This window comes from Pseudorasbora parva, chromosome 14 (genome assembly GCF_024679245.1).
Source record: "Pseudorasbora parva isolate DD20220531a chromosome 14, ASM2467924v1, whole genome shotgun sequence".
Lineage (NCBI taxonomy): Eukaryota > Metazoa > Chordata > Actinopteri > Cypriniformes > Gobionidae > Pseudorasbora > Pseudorasbora parva.
In genome coordinates this window covers 30,979,210-30,995,230 of record NC_090185.1, presented here as the reverse complement: position 1 = coordinate 30,995,230, position 16,021 = coordinate 30,979,210, and the positions used below count along the sequence as shown (strand labels likewise).

General features: G+C 36.5%; 2 protein-coding genes across 4 annotated transcripts in view; both read left to right on the top strand.

Annotated features, from left to right (window-relative positions):
* The window catches only part of smc3 (structural maintenance of chromosomes 3), a 31,052-nt gene extending 27,824 nt beyond the window's left edge, over positions 1-3,228 (top strand). The window contains exons 26-29 of the mRNA XM_067416221.1: positions 703-891; positions 991-1,168; positions 2,252-2,358; positions 2,512-3,228. Coding sequence (XP_067272322.1) covers positions 703-891; positions 991-1,168; positions 2,252-2,358; positions 2,512-2,583 — 546 coding nt within the window. The 3' untranslated portion in view covers positions 2,584-3,228. The remainder of the gene's footprint in view (positions 1-702; positions 892-990; positions 1,169-2,251; positions 2,359-2,511) is intronic.
* Positions 3,229-3,730: 502 nt separating this feature from the next.
* Positions 3,731-16,021, top strand: part of rbm20 (RNA binding motif protein 20) — an 86,773-nt gene continuing 74,482 nt past the window's right edge. Inside the window, exon 1 of one of the 3 annotated variants that reach the window (XM_067416226.1) lies at positions 3,731-3,833. Coding sequence is in view for 2 of the 3 variants with exons in the window: in XM_067416225.1 (XP_067272326.1) it covers positions 12,293-12,390 (98 nt within the window). In the remaining variant the exon portion in view is untranslated. Of the gene's footprint in view, positions 3,834-9,079; positions 9,394-12,288; positions 12,391-16,021 lie in introns of those variants that run through there. The other 2 variants (XM_067416224.1, XM_067416225.1) reach the window with 2 other exon arrangements.

Here is a 16,021-nt window from a genome sequence, read left to right as displayed (position 1 = left end):
AAAATAGATATGACCAGGTTGTATATACAAGATGCTGAATTGGACTTTCAAGACTCACTCATTCATATTTATTGAAAGGGAAGAGAAACCGGTTTGTGATTTGTGTAAGAGTTTCACGAGTATAAAACATATTTTAATAGAATGTCCTTTTCTAAATAATATTAGACAACGGTTTTATTCAGAAAACACATTCATTGATATTTTTAAAAAGGTTTCTCCTGGGGTAATTTTAGATTTTTTTTGTCAAATATTCAATTGAAAGATTCGTTGTAATTGTTGTTATTATGACTATTGTTGTTATTGATATATATGCCTGATTTTGTATAGTGATTGTTTTTAAGATAAAATTGTTAAATTATTGTAAACATGTATTGAAGTGACCAGGGACAGGAGTTGAGAATTAGCACTAGCTATAAACTCTATATGCTGCGCATCATTTGCAGTACTTGTATTGTAGCTATGTCTGTATGCGTTGTCCCTGTTAAATAAACAAACAAATAAATAAATAATGTTGATTGCCATGAATATAGCCATTGCTGCTGATATGGCATTAAATCATTAAAAAAAATAAGATAAACTCCCGCCAGTGCCTTTCAGGTCATTTGTAAAAAATATATTTTAAATCAAATTCCCACCTCAGTCATCACAAAAAAAAAAAAAAAACCTGTATCCTGTTTAATAATCTGCTTTGTCTCCTTGCAGGTGTCTAAAAATTTCAGCGAGGTGTTTCAGAAGCTGGTGCCCGGTGGTAAAGCCACTCTGGTGATGAAGAAGGGAGACACTGAGGGTGGACAGTCTCAGGACGAGGGTGAGGGAGCAGACAGCGAGAGGGGATCTTCCTCCCAGAGCAGCGTGCCCAGTGTAGACCAGTTCACTGGTGTCGGCATCAGGGTAAGGGCAGGATGGAGAATCAGATGATTGTGTGCTTATGTACGCGCAGTTATTACATGCTCAAACTTGACAAATCATGTGTTTGTTTGTGTTCGTCAGGTGTCGTTCACCGGTAAACAGGGAGAGATGAGAGAGATGCAGCAGCTCTCTGGAGGGCAGAAGTCTCTGGTTGCTCTGGCTCTCATCTTTGCCATTCAGAAATGCGACCCTGCTCCTTTCTACCTGTTTGATGAAATCGACCAGGCTCTGGATGCCCAGCACAGAAAAGCAGTGTCAGGTACCAATGCATTGTCTCAGCTGGTCATAATACCATCATATGTAGCTAAGCTATGCACATACAGCGAGTGCGTTTAGCTGCACACCGCATTGTTTAGGATGTTTGGTAAGCTGTCATGTGAAATGTACGTAATAAATGTCGACCAATCAGGTTGTGAACATATCCCTATGCCTTTAGGATTCGGTGTTAAAATGGCATTGTGAATGGTAAGCGGACTAGGACTACCGTTTTTTCTGCACTATAAGGCGCACCGGATTATAAGGCGCACCTTCAGTGAATGTCCTATTTTAGAACTGTTTTCATTTATAGGGCACACAGGATTATAAGGCGCATAGAATAGAAGATACTGCAGTCAAACGTTTGACTGGGTTTGTGTTATGCATCCACTAGATGGAGATGTGCTAAAGGGAATGTCACCAAAACAGTCAGATAAAGTCAAATTTTATTAAGCGTTCTGATAACTCCGTTCACTCCGATGGTAACGTTGTTCAAACGTTGATGTGCATATTAACAATATCTCCCAGCCTTTGTAATCTTTTGGCAGTTGCTGCGAGACGGTAGTTTGTCTGCGGATGGAGAGATTACGTCTTTTCATAAAACGAAAGCACCAAGAAGGACCGCCTTGAAATTCATTGACGTTAATGTCCCTTTGCTAGCGCTGCTGTTTTCATTCAATCAGTGACTGTAGAGACGCGGTGCGTCTTCGTAGTTTACCAGTCATACTGAAACATTTTATATTAAATTGTTTTTTTTTTTTTTATACTGAAACATTTTGTCAAAGCTCCTTGATTCATATATTAGGCGCTCCGGATTATAAGGCGCACTGTCGTTTTTTGAGAAAATTGAAGGGTTTTGCCTTTTTTTTTGGTCTGGACCAAACCGAATTACAATTGTGAACACACCCTAAAAGTTCAAAAGGGGATAAAAGGCTTAAAATGTGGACCAAAAATATATTATTGCCCAAAAATATTCCCGTTTCATTTCAAACTAAATGTCTGGTTTTGGGGAGGTTGCAAGCTTCTGCTTGGAGTGAATTAGAAGTGGTTTTGAAGCGCATCAATGCTTTGTATTGCTGTCTTTCAGACATGATCGTAGAGCTGGCTGGACATGCTCAGTTCATCACCACAACCTTCAGACCTGAGCTTCTGGAGTCAGCCGATAAGTTCTACGGCGTCAAATTCAGAAACAAGGTAACCGGCATCATTAACACCTTGATGTGTGAAGTAATTAGCAAATGCAAACGAGTCTTATGCATAGATAATGAGCTATAAATGGAAATCTAGTCAAGCTGCACAGATGATTTCTCTAGGCTTACTCTCTCGATGTGTGTGTGTGTTTCTTAGGTGAGTCACATCGATGTGATCTCAGCAGAGCAGGCGAAGGACTTTGTGGAGGATGACACCACTCACGGCTAAGAGAAACAATACACCACAATCACTCATTTTCCTTGTTTCTCACCTCCATCTCAACTGGTGTGTTTCCTTTTTAAAATCCCAGTTGAAATGAATGAATGAAAAGCAAAAGTTTGTTTTTCTTAATCTGCTTGTATTCGGAACAGGATATGCTGACTTATTGTTGTTTTACAATTTTATATTTTCTTTCCTCTTTGTTGATTCTCATATTTCAAGGATAAAACACTGAAAACTTTTTTTTATTTTATTTGATTAAATGTGCCGTGCTTTACACTTGCTTCAGCCAGTTATTTAAAGATGAGGAACTTCAGTCACTGTTTCAAAGTTAAGCTCCAGTAAAGGAAAAAATACAGTTTGCTGAGACTGAATAGAGAGGTAGGTGTATGTTAAAGATCTGCGGTTTGCAGTCTGCGGTTTGGCACCAGTTCTCTCTTCCTCTACTAATAAACCAGCATGAGCTGTTCCATCATACTTGCCTTTTTTAATGAAACATGAAAACAGCTCATTTTGTAGGTTTTCCGAATGAGCATAAATGTTTTTTATCATTGTTTTATTGGTTCCATTTATTCTTTAGGTCATTGTGATTTATAGTCTAATGTGTATTCTGTTACCCAAAAAGAATAAAAATTACCCTGGTCTTTATTAAAACTGTTTTCACCGGTTTCTTGCCGCTAGAGGGCGCTCTCACACATTTTACCTTTTTGATGTTATTATTACATCATGTGATTATGCTACGTGTTGCAAAGAAAAATCAGCAATTTGGAGGCTACTTTTAGCATGTGCAAGTAAGTACTTTTTAAATTTACTTTACTACTAATATATACTAATAATACTGTGTGTGTGTATGTGTGTGTGTGTATATATATATATATATATATATATATATATATATATATATATATATATATATATATATATATATATATATATATATATATATAATATATGTATGTATATGTGTGTGTGTATATGTGTGTGTGTATATGTATGCAAACATTAAATATGTTTGTTTTTGTAGGTTTTTTCAGAAGTTGTTTTTTATGAACCAGACACCAAGGTAAAATTTAAACAATGAGTCTACAATTTAAGTAAATATTTATAATATAAATAAATCTATTTTGTAATGCTTCTGTTATTATTTTCATCCCAGTGCCATTCAAGCATGAGTTTATGCAGATCAGAGTTGCATGAGAAGATCAGGCTTTGGAAATGATCATGCTTGTCTGTAATAGATTTGTAGTCATTCTGTCAAGGTGAGTCATGTTCACTAAAATGATCTGGGGATATTGGATCCTCTTTCCATTTGCCAACACCACAACACACAATTTTATCTGCCAGATCTACTCAGCTGATCACTAAACTGATCCAAGAGTCCTTTGGGCCTGTCCATCTCTCTTCTCTTAACTGCTCTAGCGCATCTCTGCCAGAATCGCCCTCTTGCGACTTAGTTCAGCCCCTTAACATAATCAACAGATGAAACCACCCCATAATCACAGAGAGGCCACGATAAACCTCGCATAAATCTGTCTCTGCTTTACAGTCGTTCACCACACAAGTTAATTTGTTGTCTGACAGGTGTTGTGTCAAACCTATAACCACTTGGTTCCTCCATGTGCCCTTGACTCAGTCTGTCTGTGAATAGTGTTAGGGTCCCATTAAACTTGTCAGTTTTGTGAGCGGTGGCCTGCTGGGAGAACAGATGCTGCTGTCTCGGTGGCTTTTTACACAAGTCACTTCACTGTCACGGGATGAACTTTCAGCTGTCAATGCAATTTGCATCTTTGGGGGCATTTGTTAAAATGTTTAGGCTGAAATAATTGAACAACACATAATTTTACTTTTGACAAAACTATTCACATCATTGACTTGAGTCACAAACCACTTTTATGTGACCAGTCATTTAAAAATTCCTTATTTTCTATCATCATTTCATGTAGTTATTATTTTATTTTTTATATAAGAGCTCAACACGAAATGTATGTTTTATCGATATACAGTACCGGTCTAAATTTTGGAAACATTCTTTGTTTTTGATAGAAGTCTCTTATGCTTATCAAGCCTGTATTTATTTGATAAAAAATACAGAAGAAAAAACAGTAATATTGTGAAATATTACAATTTAAAATAATGATTTTCTCTTTTAATATACTTTAAAATATAATTTATTCCTGTGATCAAAGCTGAATTTTCAGCATCTTTACTCCAGCCTCCAGTGTCACATGATCCTTCAGAAATCATTCTAATATGATTATTTATTATCAATGTTGGAAACAGTTGTGCTGCTAGAGCATAATGTAAGAGACTTCTTTCAAAAACATAAACTGTAATGTTTCCAAACTTTTAACCTGTACAATAATTGCTATTTTTATTATGTACATGCCAAATATTTTTTTTTAATTAGTAAGTGTACTTGCATTATTATTAATTAATGAATTAATTTATTAGTTCAATATAATTAATTAATTTTTTTTGTTTGTTGAATTTCCGACATGTATTCAAGGCCTGGAAAGTCTGTAAAAACAAACACAGGTCTCTAAGTGCTTGAATTAAACTTGAACCAAATTATGTTAGTGTAGAGTGGTGCTATTACAAAAAAATTGACTTTGTGCTGCTGGAGCTATTTAACATGCAAATTCAATGATTCTTAGCTCAGTATTGAGCTACATAAAAATTGGCTAATCAAAGTTCGAACAAGTAATGCCTAATAAAGCATTGTTACATAGGTAACCGGGAAAACTACTATATTTCTAACGTTCCCTAAGCACCCTTTACTGGCGCGTCTCCTGTTTTTGTTCCGACCAATGCGAAGATCCATATTTTCACACAGCTTACATGCACACGTAAATGTTAACCTGTGGATTGATGAGCTAATGTGCTGTCTAAAAATGTAGAATAATTAGGTATCTAGAATGTTGTATTTAATCATGTGTAGCCTAATAAATAATATATAATAAATCATATTTAATATGTATAATCATTTAAAATGTTGACTTTGGATTTTATAAATTATTTTTTAATAAAAAAACATTTTTGTAAACTTTTATTATTTGAACTCTTGCTGAAATCAGTCATTTTATGGTTTAGGATTTTACCATAAACAATGATCTTTGTGCAGGTGTTAAAAAAGGTTCCTATAGATTTAAAAAATAAATAAATAAAAACCCTACAGATACAGTACAGGTGGTTAACAAATAATTTTGAATATTTTTAATGCCTAACTATTATTATTTAATTTAATTGCAAAATTCTGTATACAATATTATCTCTATATTTTAATGTTTTAATCAAGTAATGGACCGAATTGTCAGTAACAAACCCATTTTATTGTTGTGATTCTTTAAAAGTCTGGTGCTCGTGAAGGAGTGGAAACCTTGTTTAAAGTAACAACTTTTCTTAGTGGACATATTTAAATTCACTTTATGGACTTCTAAGTCATAAACCAACCACAAAAAATGTAATAGAATAAATAGGTCATTTTTAAATGACTGGTCACATAGTGTTTTTTTTTTTTTTTTTTACATAAGAGCTTGACACAAAATTAAAGTGTAATGTTGATATTTGTTGTTGTAGCAGAATCCACCAGCAATCAAATGATATATACTTCAAAAAGTAAAGGACAGAATGACTTTTATTTTTGTAACACTTCCTTCGCAGTAATTCCAACAAGAAAGTTTCTGCAAAGTACGTCATGTTGACTTTCGCATTGTTATTTGCATATTTATTTGTTTCGTTGTTGCTTTTACTAGCTTGACTGTAAAAAACGTCACAAACTCCTCTCCTGCAGATCCTTTAAATTTGACCCAGCAACTACGAGCTCCACATATAACCACTCGCTGAGGCGTCATTGCGGATCCATTTTTACCCTTGTAAACCATAACCGTATGTGAAAAGGCATTTACAGCTCGCCGCTTTGAGCGGGAACTGCATTTGTTCCTTTTTTAAAAAGCAGTTTTATGAGGTCAGGCAGGAGATCTGTTGGAGCAACAGCAACAAAACGGAGTTGAGTTTTCGTTATATTATGTGCATACATTATTGCTTCCTGATGAGTGACGGTTGCACGTTTAAATCCAGTGTGGCGTAAACATTGGGTCGCGTGGTGGCGAGCTTTCGAGAATGGCATTCGCAGCTGTAGTTGAACCTTTTTCAGAACCGCGATCTAGTGTAAAGGGGTAATGTTATGACTTAGTCTATGAGTGGGGGTGCTAACTTCAACAGGGAGGATTGTCACATGGGTGCTGCTTTCTGCCCTTAAAAAATAAATAAATAAATTATATATATATATATTCTCGTAAAAGTCTTTACACTACTGACAGTGTCCATGACAGGAGAATTCTGTAATTTTGCCTGAAAGTCATTTCCATCACAAGCTAAAATTATGTATGGTGTTTAATACCATTCAGAGATAGAAATGACTTAAAAATGTATGGAATAAAATGGCGGATTCCTTTGTCTTGCTAGGGCTAATCATATTTTTATTCCTTTTTTATTATTATTGGGGAAAATCTGTTCAGTGTTTTGAATTTTTTTTAATTAAAAAATAATAATAATAATAATTATCGCAAACTAAATATGAAAATGTTTAGGTTTATTTAATTTAAAATACTAAAGTCACTAAAAAAGACGTTTAAAATCAGCACATTATTTTGTTTCCTAAGAAGGTTTTAAAGGCGCAGCTGCACCTGTCGGTGTGGTTACGACCGTTTCTGAGGGTTTTCAGTGTGCAGTTGTCCTGCTGATGTGGAACATTTTGTCCAGTGCTTGCGTTTTTAGTGTCAGTCTTTTTCTAAACAGTATCTGCTTTCCTACAAGTCAAGAATACTCTGGGATTGGGAATGCCACACGTCTGCACTAATGAGGGTGGCAGCAAGAATCTAATAGATATTTTGTGCATTTGCTATTCATTATTTAAGTCAACAAGTTATGCGTGTATGAGTGTTTGTGTATTTATTTATTTCCTCTGTGTCTGTCTGTCACTCACTCTATATCTTGCTCTCATCTATCATCCTACCTATCTGCCTATAGTCTATATTGCTCTATTTGTCCTTCGCTCTATCTGTCTATTACTTTCTCTATTCTGTTATCACTGTCTTTCTGTCTTCTGTCACTTTATCTTTGTGTCTTTCTGTTCGTCGTCGCTCTTTCTGTCTATTGTCGCTTTATCTTTGTGTCTTTCTGTTCGTCGTCGCTCTTTCTGTCTGTTGTCACTATCTATCTTTCTGTCTATCCAAGCCTCTACGCACACTTTGGCAATAGACTCACCATTGGCTAGTCATTTTTTTAGTTTACTCGCCAGACTGATATACTATTTTATTTATATTAGTGCTGTCAAATTGATTAATCGTGATCAACCACATCCAAAATAAGTTTGTTTACATAATATGTGTGTGTATGGTGTATAGTTATTGATTATATATATAATCAAGATTAATTGTTTGACAGCCCTAATATATACACTCACACACGTGTATATATACACTCGAGTGTACGGTACGTCAGATACAGGTACACTTTGCAACTGTTGAGCTGAACTGAAATAGAAAGGATCGCTTGACAGAGAGCGAAACTGTTTCTGAGTGTTCAGCGAGTGAAAATATATACACGCTAAACTTATTCTTAGCTTCTTAGACACAAAATGGAGAGTTAAAAATTAGCACTTATTAGCCAATGGCTAATGATACATATTATTTATTCACGCATAGTGAAGATTTACTCGGTTGAGGGTTGCTCGGTAGAGGGTTGCTCTCTGTTTCTTTCTATCTGTCTGTTGTCACTTTATCGTACTGCCTATCGTTCTTTCAGTCTTTTGTCGCTATCTTTCTGTCTTTATGTATCGCTCTATCATTTTATCCCCTATATATCTCCTATTCTATCTATCATCTGTGTTTCCGTGTATCTGCTTTCTGTTTATCAACGCTATTGTACTCCATATCAGTTGTAGGAAACTCAGAAGTGAAACCCAGGACGCTGTTATATCATCATCCGGATCTCTTTATTGAAAACGTGCTGTTGGTTTCTGTGGTCATCAAGTCTTTCTAAGGGAGCTGCCCATTATATGCGTTCAGTGTGCAGTATTTAAATGTGTTGACCATACGCAGCCTTAGAAGTGACCACTAAAACAAAAGCGTCTGAAGAGAATCAACGGCTTTGCACATAGGCATGCAACAGGGGCCTCATTGTCCCCCATAAAATGTTAATGGTCGGAAATGTTAATAATCTGCGCACGGGGCTCTGGCCTTTGATAATCTGTTGACGAAACTGATCCACCAGCACTTTTGAGTGACTGGCTAATGGCATTCCTCACACTTGCTCTATCATTGGCTAGAGAGAGAAGGAAAGTTTACGGCAGCCCTCTGGGACTCCCAAATTGTCAAGTGCCTTTAACGTCCCTGCTTCATGTCGTATTCCTCCAGCCCTCACCCAGCTTTACAACCAGTCCCTTTGAGCACCCTTTTTTTAGACATTTGAAGGCCTGGCAGAAGCTCAGTGAGAAGGCACGAGTGGGCTAACTTTCATTACTGCTGTTGATCCCAGATTCACTGGAGGCCGATTCATAACAACACGGCTGCACAGAAAGACAGGTCCTCAGTCGGGATTCTCCCTTCAGCTCTTGAGACTCCCGGCTACGGTTGAATTTTGTCATTAGTTTCATTCAGAAAAACCTCCTGCTATTTTTTTGGAGTGACTCATTGGATTTTCCTGTGGGTAGAAAGTTGTTTCTACCATGAAGCAAACTTGGGACAAGGGTGTTTTTGAAAACGGTCAGTCAAAAAATCCAGGGAATGTTGGGAAAGCTTCCGCAGAGCACCTCCAGAGGTAAGGAACGTGCTGCTGTGGGAAAACTATTTTGTTTTGCACGGAGATATATGAGAAATCAATTTGTACGAGTGTTTAGTCCCTGTTTTGGGGGCTAACTCACACTTGAGTATCAAGTACAGTAAGAAATCTTCTTTAATGCTTGAAGTTGCATGGTTCCTTAAGACACAGGGATGATGGATGGGTTTGATGAGTGTAACTTTGTTCTTTGCCAAAGTTTAGTTCCACTGCGATTTTGAGCTGTATTATTTTAGCCACAGATCTCCAACATAAACAGTTATCATTCCTTAGGATTATGCCATCATGCTTTCTGTCCCATCACACATGTAAACATGCATTTCACTTCTTACATTGTTTTTATTAAGAATAATTTTAATTTAAACTTGCTAATAGTTATTCTTACTAATTTTACTAAAACTATATTCCTTTGGTTCATATTTACAGTTTGTTAAAAACAGGACTGTTAAGTATTATTATTATTATTATTATCATTACTTTTATTTGAAACAGGGACAGTGCACAATAAAAACATTCGCCCTGTTTATAGCAAGGAGAGATGCATTGCACCGGGTTTTATTAAATTGCTATTTTCCACCTGTAGTCCCTGGGCAGGTAGTATTGAAATAAAAGCAAACAAAAAAGGATGTTAAAGGTAATTATTATTAACACTTAAGCTATAATTGATATGACTGAATGATTAAAGCTTAAATAATACTATTTGTTTATTATAAAACTGACTGTTGAGAATACTTAATTTTGCAATTAGTTAAGTGGTCACATTATCACTTTTCATACTCCTGAATTTTTTAATAGTCATTTTATAAAACATTTATTTTAGCTGTAATTCATCCTAATGACTATTTTAAACTAAAAATATTTTTGGAAAATATTCATACACTTTTCATAAACTCAAAAAAACAAACAAAAAAATCATAAATTCAAACTCTTTTTTTTATGGCATGTTTTGCTTGATAAATGATCCAAAGGTAAATTGCATGTCTATTGAACATAGTTACTTGTGTTTTAAATATCACAATTTTATGTTGTTTTTGGAGGCTATGATGGCGGATACGCATTTCCTTTATGTTGAAGCAATTATGAAGAAAACAAATAGAAGTTGGATAAAATTATGAACTTGGGTCTCCACAGACACAAAGCACATGGATGTGGCCCCATTGAATGTTTTCAGCAGATGTTACTGGTGACAGTGTTATTTGTTTATTGCTGATATATGACACAGCTTGATCAGTGTTGATGTGCACGTAAGTGATGAACACTTTCCTTCAACATGCCTTTCAATGACAGCACTTAACACTACTCAAAATATAATAATGCTAATTTGTTTGTGTGTTGTATTGGTAAATCATGTATAGAAAATTCTATTTTGCAAATGTCTTGCAAATTGACTAGTGTTCATCATTAGAAGCACATGCATAACATCTGAAGTACTGTGTAACTTGCTCTAGGACAGGCGAACAAAATTAGCCCTGTAAACGGGACGAACATGGCCGTGATCTTCAGTATTGAGTGAAAGCCCCCTGTAGTGTCACCAGTGACTGACGTGTAGAATCAGGCGAGTCGTCCGTGTGAGTTACTGACAGAAATGCAGATGCCAATTTTGTTGGCGCGTCACAAAGCTGTCCGTTTATGGAAATGTCGTCCACTGTTTCTATTTTAAAACATTCTGTTTTTGCACTTTGTATGAGTATGTCCGCCAAATAGTGCAGACATCATTTTTAGCAAGAAATTATGAACAAATGCAATAACGAGATCCAAGTCCATATTAACAACTGATTCTTTTTTTGATTTTTCTATGCATTTTTTGCATCGTAAAATAAAACGTAGCTGCAGTTTGCTTTTTTGCAAAAAAAGGTTGTTTTGTTCTTCCTTAATATTTATATTTAAAAATATAAGATATTTTCTCACATTTTTATGGTTTAATCAAACAACCATTAAAAACAAATATTACCTTATTTATGTGTGTGTGTGTGTATGTATGTGTGTGTGTATGTGTGTATATATATATATATATATATATATATATATATATATATATATATATATATATATATATATATATATATATATATATATATATATATATATATAATATACACACACGTACACATATATAAGGTGATATTTGCTTTTATATCACTACTTTGCTTGCCCCGTTTACAGGGCTATATACCCTTTGATTGTGACAATTCCATGAGATGTTAATGAGAAATTGTACACAATTTGTTTTCATTTATAGGGTATATTAAATATATTACATATTTGCAGTGGTTTGCTGTTTTTAAAGAACAATTATGCAAAAATTGCTTTATTTAATTACATATACATTCCAAAAATTTTTGATAAGGATGCAAAAAAGTGTTTTTGTGCAGTTTAGTCAAGTCTTTAGGTTTGTAAACACTTTTAATTGAAAATAATCCTGCAGCACTAAGCTAATGTTTTAACGTGTTGTCATTTGAAATGTTTCTATTATACATTTGTGACATTTGTTTGAGAAATCGGTCATACTAAGTCAGCGTAATTGTTTAACAGATGCTTGCATGTTGGCTCCTGCATTTAATGGTGCAGTCCATTAAATCCTCAGCTGCCTGCGTGAAGCTTTTCACAGCCAGCGAGAGGTCGTGGGCTCTGACCGTGCGGTGAAAGATGAGGCATTTCTGATGGATTGTTTTTAAATAGCTCAGTGGACCGCAGCATTATAACTGGTATTGTCAGGATGTGTCAGGCTGTTGTGTTGGTCATTTTTCCCCCTCTCATCTGCCATGGTGTGTCGCTCCCTCTCTTTTCCCATATATCCCTCCTCAGCTGCTCTCTCTATATCACTCTGCCAGCCCGACCCAGAGGGGGAAGTTTCCTCGCACCCCCGGGAACGTGAGGGCTGATGGGAGTCCCAGACGCCATTCTAGGCTACATCGTTTCTGTTTTTGTTTTTTTCGGGTACTTTGGTGTAAACTGCCGTGTGAATATGACCCTGGAAAGGTACATTGCGTTGTTCATTTTTATTGTAACATTTAACTGTTTTTCCACAGCTGTCGTGGTCTTTGGTGTGGTTTGACCTTTGAACGGTTAGATCTAGATGTTTCAAGCACTGCATAGAGCAGTAAAATGTTTTATACTTGTTTCTTATTGAGGGCCTGAGCAGTATGTTGACCTTGGTTCTCCATAGCATGCGTGTTTGCTGGTATTACCAGGGATGCTTAAATCACAGCTGGGAAATATGTTGTGAATGCCTTTGTCACTTCAGCTCTTAAGACTACCGGCTATTCGGTTGCCTTTTGTCGTTAATTTCATGTCTATGCGGTCATGAATCAGTATGGTAACACAATGCTCTGTGGAAACACGTGTTTTGTGCTGTTTGATGTGTAGCTGTGGCAACATAGGCCTGAGAAATACCTTTGACATAAACGTTGTTCCAGAACCAAGAGCAAATTTAAAGTTGTGTATTGACCCCTACTTTTGTTCAATTACGAATGGGAAGCGGGATATCTAACTTGCCCATCCAATTTATAGCTTGATAAGCAAACACCAGCTTTTTATCTGTATGTGCAATCATATAAATGTCGAGCAACACTTATGGACATTGAGGATGTTTTCCAACCATAAATTCACTCTTCGTAAAGTCTGGTATTTGTATTATTGGGTATAAAGAAACAAAACCACAAAACGACCATTAGCTTAGAAATGTTTTGATTGTCAACAAATAGATCAACCAAATCAGGGAGGATTTACACACCTGCCACTGCAAATGATGGAGAAAAAAAGGTTTTAGCATGAAATTACCAAAAGCAGAGCGGCTTATGTTTGACTGGTAGTCAAGGCACCAAACTGAAAGAAAAACACTGCAAAACTTTGACTCAATAATGCTTTTTATTAGTTTTACACTATCTACATGCAGCCACGATCATGTGATGTTGGCAAACCTGAAAACCAGCTAAATGTATTTATGCTTTCACTCAATTGTCTGAGTCATTATCTGATATCTCTGTGAATTGTGTTTTCCCTCCATTGCAATTGCTTCAGCCAAATGATTCTGGCGCCATTTGTCTAAAATGTGAGGTTCAGGCAGTGTGTCTAAATGTGCCTTGTTTCCTCCTGTGGCTTAGATCACATGACGGTTTATTCAGGAAGGTGTGATCTCTCAAATATCAACACTCGCCCTTTAAGCAACCATAGCACAGTTGCTGTCAGCTGCTTTGATAGATGGACTCTGGTTTTGATAATTAATGGCCTTTCAGTTTTTACCAGTTTAGTTGGTGAGGTCGGTTCAATTTGGGAGGTGTCAGTGTTTGAAATGACATAGGACACAAGTTGCTGTTTCCTTCACGTTCACACACAAATGTGACTAATACAGTGTGAAAATATTTGTCTTCAAGGCGTCATATTAGCTTGGTGAAAAAGTGCGAGGACTGGCCCTCAGCTGGTGTCAACCACTGTCAGCTTATTTGTGGTGACACTTGTTTGTTTCCATCTTAGTTAGAGTTGTGGGTTTCCTGCTGTGGTGTTCAGGCCTCTCAGCATGTGTGCATGGCTTTGTTGACCTGTAGAAGTAAATGGGGAAATCTTTAATGGCACCAGTAACTTCTGCTATTTCACTGAAAGGGAACTTTGAAGTGTTTTGGAAGGAAAAGGCTACAGGGAATTTCTGAGGTTGAAAGTCCATACATTTGTGTTAAATTGCCATTGTCAAAAATAAAAATTAGTCCTCCTAAATAAGGAGAGGGAAATGGTCTGGTAGGCAATCAATTATCTTTGTCATTTAGAAAAACAGCCCCTCACAAAACTGTAACCAGAATATAGGGGGGAAATGTTATTCATCCTTTTTTGGTCAAGATCTTGCATTGACTGCAAGAGTCAAGCACTCTGTAAAGTCTCCTCCAACACAGGTCACTTTTTTCATACGTAGGGTGACCAGATTACTGGGGAGAGGGGGTTTCTATGATATTAGACTGCGTAACATTACTAGCCTACAATAAAAGATAATGCATTTCAAACCTGAACCAAACATTCTTATTAAAAGATCAACAGTCTGTTAGTCTTTAGTCTGCCATAAAAAACACTAGGCTACATTAAAATCATGAACTCAAATGTTATTATGAAAACAGTGACTGTTGTAAGTAACAGTGCGTGATTCAGACCTTTCTGTATAGCCTAACGATAATAACCTTAAACGAAAATAAAGAAATAATTGTGTAGTAAAGTTTTTTTTTTTTTTTTTTTTTTTTACACAGTGCCGCAAGTGAGCAGCCGGCGGGGGGTGGTTGCAGGACGCCTCAACGCCACGTCTGGTCACCCTATTCATGCGTGTTTTTCAAATACTATGTATTCGGTCGTACTACTATTTTGGCATACTGCTTTATGCATATACTATATAGTAGAGTAGCATTCAATTAAATTATTATTATTACTTCAATAAAAAATCAATAAATGCACTTTTTTTCTAGCCTGACAAGCTAGACCCACATCAAGATGTTTGGTCTGGAAACTCACCATTGACAGCTCAATCCGAGGGGCGGGATAAACGGTTGTCTTTCAAACTCCCTCTGCACACAATAGGATAGAGCTACCACCAACCAGACATAGTTGAAAGATTAAACTTTCACCGTATCCGGTCGGCAAAACTCCGAACACATCTTTCCTTCTTAAGAATGACTTCAGTGCCGTTCTTTGTTCTTTTCTCAGAGAAAAGCTTAACTCCAAGTCTTCCAGAGTCGCGTCAAAGCTGATTCGAAAGACCGCCGTTCGCCAGTTTCTGTGTTTACTAGAAGAAGCACGTTGCAACTCGGCCGCCATTATATTAAGTCTCACCCACCGACTCTATACACAATGTGATTGGCCCGACCAGAGTTTGGCGTTTACAGCTCAGAAGTGTAGAGAGAGTCGCTAGACGAATCTAATTTGCTACTCGCGGGCATATTAGATTTGCTGCCGTTAGGGTGCGTCTAGATTTCTAGGCTAACTTTTTTTCCATTTAACTGATTAGCCAGGTGCATGACCTTGAGGTTTAATGACTTCAAAATGTATGAGAGTAATTTTTACCCGCTTGTATATCCATTTACAGAATAATCAAATAAATTGTGCCATCTCATCTAAGCGGTATAACTCCACGAGTTCATATTTGATGTAATTAGAAATGGTAAGTCAGCCCTGACCACCGCTTCACACCAATCCCAATGCGGTTTTCCTTTTCTGAAAAGGGCTCGATATGACGTCACCGACAGCTCTATATGTGTTTGATTGAATTATATGTAATGAGCACTGCTGTAGCTGCACTGTAACGGCAGTCCTGCTGTGTGCCGAACATATGCTGAGAGCACGTCAGCCAAGTGTAAAGGTCCCTCGGTAAACATGGTCTAAAATTAAAGAAGGTGTTTATCCGAGTTTAATTGGACGTCTGTCCCTGAGCAGAATTAAGGCATGAGGCAGATCTGCTTATAAACTAGATTTAGCCTTTATTTGATTGTTAAAATACAAGGTCCTCAAAGGGCAGAATTAAAAATCATTGTCATGCCGCTGTAGGTTCATTTAGCGTTCAGTGTCAAATTAATTTTGACAGTGTTTGTTGCATGTCCGTCTGAAAACATCAATAATGACTCGGTTTTTCCCCAGCCCT